Below are 13,447 nucleotides of genomic sequence, written 5' to 3' on the forward strand. Positions count from 1 at the left end.
GTTTTTTCAAAGTTAAACTTGCATTAATTTTACATGGCTTTCTAAACATGCGGCTCTTTTGTGCGAGACGCGAGTGAAACGGTGATAGATGTCCCTCTAGAAAATGCGTGAAATATACTTTCTGTGTGAACGGCTTGGTTTCAGTTTTGACGTAAACAAGATCTTCTCCGCATTGATGTTCTCTTTTCCCACAATATTTGTAATTAACAACGCAGCAGTGCCGCATCTAGTGGCTTCAACTGGATAGGCTAACAAAAACATTATAATGCAACGACACTTATATCGTCATTGCATCTCGTGCGCTACTGATAAGGCTGCCTCCTTAACGCACACCTAAAATTCGAATGCAACGTTTTTGCATTCAAATGTGTCTCATTTAGTGTGCCACTGATAAGGGTGCCTGACGCACACCTAAAATTCTAATTCAATGTTTTTGCATTCGAATGTGGATTTTTATTTTGAATTCGACGAATATTCGAAATTCAAAAAAAGATTTGACAGCACTATTGGTTGTTTTTTCTACTGGGACTGTTTCACCTGGCGAGCACTGTAAATAAATCATCATTTTTCACTAAACATCTCAGCGAGTATTGCCATCATTTTTGGGGGATTTTGGGATTTTTTTTGTCAACTTTTTGGTGTGGGTGAACCCTTTCGCCTGACAACGGGCCTGCGAAGACCTGTTGTCTCACACCTGTAAAGTGCATAAACCTTTAATTTGACATTTTTAATTTGACATTGTTATTACAAAGTAGGGATGCACCGATACCACTTTTTCCAGTACTCGCCCGATACCGATACTTTTATTTTTGGTACTTACTCAATCCACTCAGCGTGCTTTGTTTATCAGCTCGCGCACATCAGCTATACAGGCGTTAACACTGAATGTTTAATGTTCACTGGATACATATACTTCGTAGTAGACATCCTTAACTCCTTTCTGCTGTCTGTTGTTCTGTTGTTGGTGTTTCTTTGTCTGAATATGGCGCTTATCACATGCTGTGTGGTATCGGCGTTTGGTATCGGGGCATTTTAACGAGTACGAGTACGAGTACAGGAGCTCGGTATCGGTGCATCCCTATTACAAAGTGTACCTTTTAAAAGTTTACTTAAGTGTTTTTTTTTTAAATAGAGAGTATACTTTAAGTGCACTTAAAATATAAGTGGCCTTTTATTTACTTAATATCAATTTTTTTTAACAATGCCGTTTCAAGAATATAATTAAGCAGACTTCTTTTTCACAAGGATAGGCATTCCCATCCACTTTCCAGAGTTGTAACCTCTTTGAGTTTGTGACAGTGGGACAGCCAGATGATTTGCTCTAGATTTAATCTTTAAAGGAAATAAAAAGTGCACTCCACACATTCAACACCCTCAAGGCACTTTGGTAAATATTCAGCTTGAAAAAAAGCAAAGCACTGAGACATTTAGGCCGAACAGGCCTTCCAAAGCTGTCTCACACCAACTAGAATTTAAAATTTTTCAGTCCTCACTGCTGACATTCTATGAATTGTTAAGTATATGCCACCCAGATTTTAGAAGTCATTAAATTAAACCAATAGTTTATAAAGTACTATTAAAAAACACAGTGTGATTTGATAGCCATTGAAAACTATAAGCTATAAGCATTGCAACTATAAGCACTGTAACTATGTAAATGATTGTGTAGACATGGTCACAATGCAAACAGAGATTCCTTAAATTTATGCAAAATGGAATTTCATGTTGCTTATAAATGTGCTAACATAAACTTGCCCCATCTTCCACCACATCCCTTGATTTCTAAATCAATACCTATCAGATCACAGAGATTTCAATGTTTGGCTCTGTTTTTTGAATTGCTGCCTGGTTTGCTCTTTCACCCTGGGAATCTCATTTCACTCAGTCTGTGGTATGAAATCCTGAGACCGTCAACCACAAAACCTTAATTAAAGCAATTATGCAGAAAACAAGCGAGGGCTCAGAGTTTTGGCAGAATCGTACACACAGTACAAAGCATCATGCAAAACCCCTTTTGAATTGAGATTTGTTGTGGTATGTAGCTGACTCCTTTTTATTTATTAAAAACATATTAAAAACGTCTTTTTGTCAGATGTTGCAGAACATAATGACCATATGAGATGATATGCTCAACTACCTTCTCAGTGACTAAGAATATCTTTCGGGTTATGACTAAATATGTTATCCTACCTTCTTGGTCATCTTCTGAAGATGGTGTCTCAAGGCTACAGGCTGGAGATCTGTCTGCGAGACCCTGCTGTAATGTGATGTGAACCACTAGAAGCCTGCGCAGACTAATCAGATCAGAGTTTATCAGGCCCTGCTCCAGCTGTCGGAGGACTGTCTGTCCTGGCTGACAGGTTAATACCGTCACCTTTAAAAAATGTAAATTAATCAGCATTAGTATGCAAGTCAAAATTAGCTCAGCAGGCATTTCTGTTTGTAATAATTCACTTTATAGTTTATCAACCCTGTTTTTGGTAAATGGATTCAAGATTTCAACAGCCAACAGAAAGCGATTTTTAGAAGATACGCTACATTTGTTTCTCTGTAAATCACAAGTCATGCCATAATTCTGCTGACATTTTCAAACAATACTCACACAGAGTACCCATAAGGCCTCAAAGCCAATGCACTGTAATGTCCCTGCTTTTATGACTGCACGGATGAAAACTGATTATGGTAATTAGCTGTCTCTCTTGTTGATATACCAACTCAGAAAGTGAGGGAGAGATTTCTCACAAACTACACAGTACAAAAACATCTTTCTCTGTGGTATAATTGTGTGAAGAATGAGACTGTAGAACATATTTAAGGATACAAATAAATCAGTCATCAAAGCTGTGCCCTGTGCCACAGAAATAACTTGTACAAATCAGTGCTACATGATCTGTCTCATATTTGAACAGAGAGTCACAAAGAGAGTGCTACAATCACATACATCAAAGCTTCTGTGTTCCTCTCATCTTATGATAGACATCTGTGGCATAATTACAATAGCACTGTTGTATCTACAGTCGTGGTCAGAATTATTGGCACCCTTGGTAAATATGATCAAAGAAGGCTGTGAAAATAAATCTGCATTGTTAATCATTTTGATCTTTTATTTTAAAAATTCACATAAATCTAACCTTTCATTGGAGAATAAGAATTTAAAATGGGGGGAAATATCATTATGACATAAATGTTTTTTCTCTTAATACACATTGGACACCATTAACGGCACCCTTTTATTCAATGCTTTTTGAAACCTCCATTTGGCATAATAACAGCTGAGTTTTCTCCTATAATGCCTGATGAGGTTAGAGAGCACCTGACAAGAGATCAGAGACAATTCGTTCACCCAGAATCTCTCCAGACCCTTTAGATTCCCAGCTCCATGATGGTGCTTCTCCTCTTCAGTTCCCCACACTCGTTTTCTATATCATATTTACCAAGGGTGCCAATAATTCTGACCACGACTGTATGTCACTGCAAAGTGAGACCAACCCCATATAACACCATATAATCCCATTTAGGACACAAAAAATATTCTGTATAATCTGATTAAATGCACTTGTCCTCTGCTGTGCTTCCTGTGGGGGGACATTAGTGCTGGGTTTTAATGGAGCCTGCTGAGAGGAGAGTGGCTGTTGAGGGCCATGTGGTCTGTGATAGTGCGCCAACATCTTCATTCAAGGCTGATAGTAGAGGGTAAATGAGCTTTGGATTCATTGGTCGGAAATCTGAATGTGAATGCCTGCGCTTTGAAAAGACCCAATACAGATGAGACAATTTCTTTACTTGTGCTGTGAGGTTTAAACATAGCAGTGGGTTGAATCATTCTAAAATTAAGACAGGGGGCAGATGCATAGATCGAAAGGCAGTGAATGCTGATCTAAAGGATGAATTACCAGGGCAGGTCTTCATTAAGACAGATTACTGGGTAGAAAATTAAGACATTTATGAGTAAATATCAAAAGACCCAAACATCGTGACATTACTTTCAGGACAGATGACCACATTTTACTCCCCAATTCTCATTAGTGTAATGCAATTGGTAATGTTTTTGAATGATTCTCATTACTGTAATACATAGGGCCCTATGAAATCAGTTTTGTTTTATTTCCCCATATTCCATATTATTATTTTTTTTCCCAAATGTGATGTTTTCATTTTTCTGGATTCAATTTTTAATGGTTTAAATTCATTTTAATAAACAAAAATGATGTCTAATCAAATTCATAACATTTTAACAATAATAGGGTTCTATGACATTTTTTTTTAAATTTTGTTTTGCATTTTATTTTGTCAGAAATTCTTTTAAAATGTATTTCATGTAATTAAATAAAATTAACAATTCCTTTTATTTTTTTGGCAAACACCAACATAACAGCCTAGTGGGTAGTGCACAGACATATAATGCTGTAGCGTTTTGGGTGTCCCAAGTTCGAATCCTGGCTAAAGGACCTTTCTTGATCCCACCCACCTCTCTCTCCCACTTCGCTTTGCTTACTACTCTACACTGTCCCATTGTAATAAAGGCAAAACAACATAACACAAGAGTAAAAACAGGTTTACAGTTTAAATTAAATTTAGAAGGCACCAGACTCGTGTAACATTGTGTGATGATCCTTAAAAAAATGTATTACTGTAGGTGTGGAGATGAATTTCATGTGGTGAATGAACCCTTATATAATGATACAGCAGACACCAAGAGTGCCACATATGCTTGAGTGTAGTAGACAAAACTGCACTGGTCATTCACATAAAGACATGCAAAACATGCAGACTTAATATTTAAATAGCAGTCTTTTGGGCGGTTATTATTTACATATACCATTCACAGAGTAAAGCCATTCTTTTGATTTAGTCGTCCAAACGATACTGTGAAATTAGCTTAAAGCTGCAGTCCGTAACTTTTTTTGGTTAAAAATGATCCAAAATCAATATTTGAGCAAGTACATAACCAGCCAGTGTTCAAAACTACTGCCTTACTTCAGCCCGATTCACAACGGTAAGCTTATAATAATGTTGTCTAATTTAAGTGGTACGGGTAGGTTTTCGCGAGAAATTCGAGCATGCTGCTACGTCATTACGTCACTTCTGTAAACATAAAGAAGTTGTCCTGACTACTAGGATATCACATGTGAGGATCCTGCAGGTGGCGGATCGTTTATAGCCTTTTCTCACAGCAGCCAGAATAATTAAATGTATCATTTTGATGGCGGATTGTAATCCATAAAGGATTATGTGTTTATGAAACACATGTGAATTAAATTAAATTATATTCCAGTTATAAATGTGCTTCTGATTACAGATAGCCTGGGATTACAAAGATTTGTATTTTAAAGAAAACCAGTTCGAAGGGAGCATAATTTGCTTTTTGGGTTAAAAGAATTTCTTAATATGAAATTCGAAGAGTATGACAATTAGATTAGACTGTGCAAAAATCTAAATCTACACGCTAATACACACTATATTTATAGTCACCAATGCTGATGTTGTTAACATTAATCATTTGAGAATAAAGTATAACAATAATAATAATTTGAACGGTTTGATGTGATATGAGCTAACCGATATTTGGGTCATATTCCAAGACGTAGGCTATAATCTGTGATTGTGAAGTACAGTAAATATCCATTCCACACCAGTGCGGTGACTGACTGCCACACATACTCTTCAAAACATTAGATTAATCCGTGCTGGAGCCATGCCGACTCACAACCCACGCAAGCTAGATAATTCCGCACCCAACTGCAATTCCAGGTTTTCAAACAGAGATGGCGACAAAGAGGCCAAACTTACGGACTGCAGCTTTAAAGGGGTCATATGATGCTTTTTTAAAGATCATTATTTTGTGTATTTGGTGTAACAGAATATGTTGACATGCTTTAATGTTCAAAAAACACATTATTTTTCAAATACTTGCTTTCGCCTAGAAACACACAGCGTCTCCCTGACATGGCTGCTTCAACACTAACTGCAGTTACTGAAACCATGCCTTCTTTCTTTGCGTGCACATTTGGGCGCATTATGCAAATATTCCCACATAGTGACCTAGATATGTGGGGGCGTGTTAGAACGAGCCGTTTTAGGGGGGTGTGGCAGAGTCTTAACTTTGATAAAGAATATCTCTTTGGTTTTGAGACTTTAGTCTTTGCAACTTCAGGGATCTTATCTATTCACGAACAGCTTGTAACACTCCAAAGAGAAAGGAAAACTTGAAATCGCATCATATGACCCCTTTAACTATACAGAAAATATCAATTTCACTCCCGCAATTCCAAAAAATGCAAGGGTCCTCCTACTAGTAGATTTCTTTTTACAAAATGCTAATTTTTTGTTTTGATGTTTGGCGTAAAATGTGACCAAATATGACTTCTTCATGAGATTCATCTATATTTAATTAAAAAAGAAATGTCTTTGGTGAAAATGGCAAAATAATTTTCTTTACAGATAAAGAATTGAAAGCACTTTTAGTTTTAGCTGTGAAAGTTCTCACCTCCACACAGTTGCTGTTGAAGTCCCCATGAGCTGTATGACACATGTATTGTTTAAACTGTTGCAGGCTGTCCAGCACTGCCTGTTTAAGAAGTGCACCTCGTTGCCGAACGCAGCCCTCTTGAGGCAGAGAACGCAGCTCCTCTATACAGGACAGCAGGCGTGTCAAATTGCCCTTAACTTGCTAGTGAAGAGAATGAGATGAAGGAATTAAAAGGTTAAAGGAAGACATCAGAAGAGAGATACATAGTTGTATTTGTCTATTAAAAACCAACCTACTGTATAGCACCTAGTCAAACATCAGTGTAAATACACACATAATTATCCTCACCACAAAGGGTAAGAGACACTCCAGCTGTACACTGATGGCAAAGACGCTTAGCAGTGGCAAACGAGCAGGTCCTGCCAGGCTGCTGGCCAGAAAAAAGAAATTCTCTAGGGCCTGACACAGAATAGTACATGTCTCTGACCACCAGGGAGGCGAAGCATCTACTATCAACACACGAGAAGGCTGTCTGGTAAAGGATGATGAACTGCATGCTTGGAAAATGGAGGAAGAGCAGGATCTGTTTCTGGCACTCATGGTTCACCTACACACAGAGAGGAACATGAACATGGATGTAATTTAACTAGCTAACTTAAATCAAATCTATAAATATTACAGTAAAGGTACAAAAGGCATTTAATATTCATTCACTGATTGCCTAATTTACTGTTTTTCCAGAGCAATTGTCAGTGATGAGCAGTCTGTGTGGGTGTTTTTTTTTTTTGGTGATGAAATATCAGTCATTCACCACATGCATAGGTTAGAGAGCTGAGGAACTCTGTCAAAACCAGTACCCCTTCCTTCCATCACTAACAACTGAGATCAAAATCGGATGGAGGATGTGTTTGGAAACCCATACTTTATTTCTCTTTGTGGGAAAAATTAATAACTAATATCTGTAATACAACGTGTCATTTTATACTGTAACACAAAGTGAATATTTCAACAGAACACAGTGTCTTGTAATGTCACCACAATAACATAAGAAGGAACATTAGGCTTAATCATGGTAAACATGGCCAAAAAATGTTCTTCTGGGAAAAGAAGAAAGACTGTGAAAAAAAGAGACTCCCTATAAGTTCTTTTTCCAAAGCTGTAAAACACAAGAGTGATATTGTTGGTCATACCAGGGCAGATGGGGCAAATTGGTTAAATAAGGCAGCAGCTCTCTGCAATCTAAGGACTCATCAATGCTATCCCACTTGACAAGAGAGCTCTTTGAGCGCACTAATGCTGCGCCTCGGGCCTTTCCCGCCGCTTAAGCACGACACAGGCGACAAAAGACACTTTGTCTGCTCTAAAAACAGCTTCACAGACTCGCTGCCCTGAGATGAGCAGAAGATAGTACTGATGAGAAAATTGAGGAAGGATGACGAAAGAGGAGAGCAGGTGTTTCTTCAGTATTCATGTTAGATAGTTTACTAGAAGTAGGCTAATGGTATGATACGGGCACTCTCGCGCTCTCTCTGTCGGTAGGTGTATTTAATAGCGGGCCGCGGCTTCATTTGTTTACAGTGTGGAGATAACAAATAGCTTTAAAGTTAAATATAAGTTTATTTATTCATTATTTAAGGGGTGTATTGTAGAAATATTTTCCTGTTTTCACCAGAAGTTGACATCTCGTGCCAGCTGGGGTAGCTTTGATTGAGTTTCAAAAACGTAGTTATTGGATGCTCCAAAATATAGGCCGAGTTACACAAATATGTATTATTTCTGACACTTGGAGTGGTTAAATTAACTACAAATTCTTTATATTTACCTTAAACTTGTTACAGACCGCAGAATAACCCAGTAAAGAACTACACAGCATAATCCGTTTCCACCGTTGACGCCCCTCGCGCTCGCTCAGAATGAAACTCATTCGTGAACAAATGGCTCTTTTGAGTCGGATCTTGTCAATGAATCAGTTAAATTGAATTGTAAATTTTAAACCGGTTGATTGAAAGTCGATTTTCCCATGGAGATGTAAATAATTGTATAATATTAAATAATAATAATAATAATAATATAATTATAATTACAATATTTTATTCCCTTTCTCTTTAAATTTACTGAGGTCACTTTACAAAATAATAATAATAATAATAATAATAATAATGATGATAATAATAATAATATATTTTTTTTTCATTTTCTCTTTAAATTTACTGAGGTCACTTTACGATTCTGATCACTATACTCCCCAGATGCTGTTTCACAACTTCCAAGTATAAGGGGCTAAGTCAAATTATGAAATCTATTCTGTGCTGTTCAGTTTCCTGCATGAATCAAATCAGTGATTTGCACAGGGATGGTTGCAGACTCACTTACTGAAGCCTTAAGAGGCTTTAGCTGAAGGCTGTGTTGTGAAATCAGTACTGACACATGAAGACACATCACCTCTTCGTTATAGGCAGGAATCAGCATGAAGCTCCCACGTCTGTTCATTGGAGATAAGGGAAAGCAGGCAGAGGCTTCAATCCCAGTATGACGTTGTTGCAGAAATTGGCAAAATGGAAATCCAAGCTTTGGAATGCTTGGGGACATTTAATCTCAAAACAGTGTAGTCTACAAGTTAAGAAGGAAATGGGAACACAAGATGTTTAAACATGGAGTTTATATATATGCACATATCTAACTTTTTCAGATGCACACCCCCTACAATGTATCTGGAGAACTCAAACAATTACTCACTTCCATCTGACAATTGCAAAGTTTAAACCTGTTTTCAGTGCATCAAAATAAAAGCTTCACCCATATTATTTGCATTATACAGGTGCATCTCAATAAATTAGAATGTCGTGGAAAAGTTCATTTATTTCAGTAATTCAACTCAAATTGTGAAAATCGTGTATTAAATAAATTCAATGCACACAGACTGAAGTAGTTTAAGTCTTTGGTTCTTTTAATTGTGATGATTTTGGCTCACATTTAACAAAAACCCACCAATTCACTATCTCAACAAATTAGAATACTTCATAAGACCAACGACATTCTAATTTATTGAGATGCACCTGTATTTTCAATGTTAATTTCTGATGCTACCGTTATTATTACAGATATTACTTTTAATATCATGGGCAGAAGTGAATTTTTCACTACAAATACTTTCAGATTGGACCAAGATATAAAGAAGAATGTTTCCTGGTAAAAATGAAACAATAATTGAATTCAATAAAATGCAATAAAAAACTATTATGGTTTTTAAGTAAAAGTTGAAAGCAAGTAGATACTATTTAAATGTTGCATAGGTTTGTTCAGCTTACTTCATTTTTTTCTTTCCTTCATTTTCCTGCCTCCTTAGTAAGTGCAAGTAAAATGTCAAGGAAAAATAGTCTCACTTTAAAGATATTTTCAAGAATAAGATACTTAATTGATTAATTGAAACTTTGTGTTGAACTGTTTCTTTCAGGTTATAAACTTTACTCCCATAAAACAAGAAAGAAAAAAAAAAGAGGGGTGAATTTTTTTGCATGACCTATATTTTCATTCTTCATTTTCACATTCTCAATGTTTGCTTAGCTCTTGCTCAGTATAAGTAAGCTTCTTAATCTGAAATCTGTTCAGTCATGAACCAAATCACTAGATTTACATAAATAAATTATTACATAAAGAAATGTTTGTTGTTTCTTATGTTGATGGATAGAGAATCCCCATCCATTCAATTGTCCCTTTAGCTTTCTGAAGGTATATATGAAATGGACCTTTATTTTTTGCACATTAAAGGAGGTCATGTTCAAGCCAGGCAACTGCAACTGGTATTAATAATGGGTGGATTAATTACATATTATAATTAAGTATTATAGACCTTCTTGAATCGGAAAAAAAAGGAGCAATGCGGATGAAATAACCTCCATTTTACTATATGTTTGTTGAATTGCATAGTGTTTAGTCCATCTAGTGAAAAGTCAAAATTGTGAAAAAAAAACTTGCCCTGTAGAAATTGAAATTAATTTTTTATTTTTTAATATAAATTTTATTTTTATTATATTGTATTTTTATTATATTTATGCTTCTTACCAGAAATATGAGTGAAAATTTGGCCTATTGGTGGCGCTAGAGAGTTTGAGATAGAGACTCCAAATTTGCTATGGTTAATATTGAGACTGTCCTCTATCTGTGTGCCAAATTTCATAATTTTCCCTGAAGCGATGGGCTGCCATAGACTTCCAGAGTGGAAGCAAAAGAAGACAAAGAAGCGGAAGAGTAATAATAAGAAAATGTACTCGGTTACTAATGTAACCTCGGTTCCCTGAGATACGGGAACGAGTACTGCGTCTTGCTAAAAGATGCTATGGGAAAAAAATATTTTTTCTCCTGAACTGAAGCCTTTTTTCAATCACAAAGTGAAACTGCTCGGCACATGCAGTGCATTAAAAAACGAACCAATGGGTCGGCAGCGGTGCTGCACAAGCCTATGGCGACAAAGCCCGCCAGAGCCCACCAGAATGGGCGGAGCCATCTGGCTATATAAGCGAGCATTCGCCACAGGATTCTCAGGTTACTTCGACTGAAGCGACGACTGAGTCGTGCAGCTACATAGCACGGCTAGGAACGCAGTACTCGTTCCCGTATCTCAGGGAACCGAGGTTACATTAGTAACCGAGTATGTTCCCTGTCAATACTTCACTCGTACTGCGTCTTGCTGAAAGACGCTATGGGAACACAGTACAATCACACCGTGCTATGGTAGAGGAACGACTGCATATTATAACCTCCATAAGCAAGGATGCCCATAGGGAAGTTAACAATGAATTCCAAGGCTAAAACGGGCTGAACTTACCGAGGTCATGCCCGGCCTGGGTAATCGTTCCAAGGTACTTGTACAACCTCGGCGCCCCAGGGGCCGAGAATCAACAAGTAACTAACCCAAGAGCTTGAGTGTGTTACGGTCAAGGACTCTCTGTTAGAACTGATTGCATAACGCAGCAAGTGTCTCCTTAAGCAGAAAGGACCCTGGCTTGCAAGGCTGGGACTTCTAGGTTATAAAACCTAGCAAATGTGGACGGCGAGGCCCAGCCGGCCACCTCACAAATATCCGCAATGGACACACCGCTATACCACGCCCAGGACGAGGCGATGCCTCTAGTCGAATGGGCCCGTACTCCGATGGGACACTGTAGACCCAAGGAAGAGTATGCTAGAGTGATAGCATCTACTATCCACCTAGAAAGTCTTTGCTTCGTGACTGGATGTCCCTTCGGATACCGAAGCTAACAAAGAGTTGTTCCGACCTTCTAAAGGGGGCGGAATGCACGATGTAAAATCTTAGAGCTCTGACGGGGCAGAGTAAGGATAACTCTCTATCCTTTTCAGAGGAAGGAAGCGCAGAGAGCGTAATGACCTATGCTCTGAATGGAGTGGAGAGCACCTTGGGTGTGTAACCATGCCTCAGTTTCATGACGACTTTGGAGTCATTGGGCCTGAATTCCAGGCAGGTAGGGCTAATGGAAAGTGCCTGCAGATCTCCTATTCGCTTTACCGATGCTAGTGCTAGAAGCAGAGCAGTCTTTAGCGACAGTGACCTTAGGTTTGTAGACTGTAGTGGCTCGAAAGGAGGGCCTTTCAGGGCCCTCAACACAGTAGGCAAATCCCATGTAGGGATAGTGAGGGGGCGAGGCGGATTCAGCCTCCTGGCCCCTCTCAGGAAGCGGACAACTGAGTTGTTCTTGCCCACTGACTGGCCCGCTATAGGGACATGTGAGGCCGCTATAGCTGCTACATACACTTTGAGCGCGGATGGGGAGCGTCCCTTATCCAGCAGCTCTTGTAGGAATGATAAGACCACTGACAGGTCAGAGGTAAATGGGTCTTCGCCGCGGTTTAAGCACCAAGCGGAGAAAACAGAACACTTAAGGGCATAGAGGCGTCTTGTAGACGGGGCTCTAGCTTCCGAAATAATGTTTAAAACTCGCTCTGGGAGGCCTGTAGGCTCCCGTCGAGCGGCCAAAGGTGCAGGGCCCACAGTTTGGGTCAAGGGTGCCATATTGTCCCGTTCGCTTGAGAGAGGAGATCCCGTCTCAATTGAATGGGCCAGGGGGCTGCCACCAGCAGCCGTGTCAGCTCCGACAACCAAAGTTGGTTCTTCCAGAGGGGGGCCACCAAGAGGACCCTGTGTCCCTGCTGCTTGATTCGCCTGATTACCTGTGGGATCAGAGCGATCGGGGGAAATGCGTGTAGCATTTGGACCAATCAGACACACAATTTTTCATTAGATTAACAAACATTCACAGACCCCTCACCCAATAAACATACTGGGTGCCAAGATGTCTGTGAACGAGTCATAGGAAAACCTTTCTATGAATGAACACACATATCCTCAGGTCATTGTGTATACCATTACTGTTCTTGTATATTGCCTTTTGTATTGTATACTGTTTTATGCCTGTTATGATAGATCACTAGTTAATATAACCTCACCTATATCATGTTTGGTCTCTATGAATTCGTCTTTGGATGATCTAATTCAGAGTGCATATTACATGTTGATACCTATGCAACATATTAATGTTCTAAGAATCTTTACTAGTTTGTGCATCAACACCCAATCGAATTACATATGCGAAATGCCATGCTTGGAGACAAAGAGTCTTAAACTTTCCCTCCAAAAGTTCAAGACACCATTGGCTCTTTGATCCCCCGGAGGTGTGAGCTCAATAGGAGATAAATCTCTCACATCAGTGACCCGCCTCGGTCAGTCTGGGGGTTCTATTAGATTCAGGAATTCCAGGAGAAGATGCTGAGCTAAGAGTCTTAAAACCACCCTAAGCTTGTGCCAGGCTCCTGCCTAGTCTTTCCATTCATCAAGATCCTCTGAATCAAACTGGTTCTTTCTCATCAACTAATTTCAGCAGAGACCAACTGGAGACCCAAAGTGCATCAGGACTCTTTTTCAAACAGGCGAGACGTGCAAGTATCAAACTTAGTTTTATTAAT

The 13,447-nt window shown here is 38.8% G+C and overlaps 1 protein-coding gene across 1 annotated transcript; it reads right to left on the reverse strand.

The window, feature by feature from the left end:
• Positions 1–1,729: 1,729 nt before the first annotated feature.
• Positions 1,730–8,313, reverse strand: LOC107677692 (meiosis 1 arrest protein-like). Its single transcript, XM_016472695.1, has 5 exons — positions 8,292–8,313; positions 6,818–7,076; positions 6,488–6,670; positions 2,191–2,374; positions 1,730–1,794 (listed from the first exon to the last, which is right to left on the reverse strand). The coding sequence occupies exons 2-5, from the start codon at positions 7,067–7,069 to the stop codon at positions 1,730–1,732; spliced, it is 684 nt and encodes a 227-aa protein (XP_016328181.1). The 5' UTR covers positions 7,070–7,076; positions 8,292–8,313.
• Positions 8,314–13,447: the final 5,134 nt, after the last annotated feature.

This window comes from Sinocyclocheilus anshuiensis, unplaced genomic scaffold (genome assembly GCF_001515605.1).
Source record: "Sinocyclocheilus anshuiensis isolate Anshui unplaced genomic scaffold, SAMN03320099.WGS_v1.1 scaffold945, whole genome shotgun sequence".
Lineage (NCBI taxonomy): Eukaryota > Metazoa > Chordata > Actinopteri > Cypriniformes > Cyprinidae > Sinocyclocheilus > Sinocyclocheilus anshuiensis.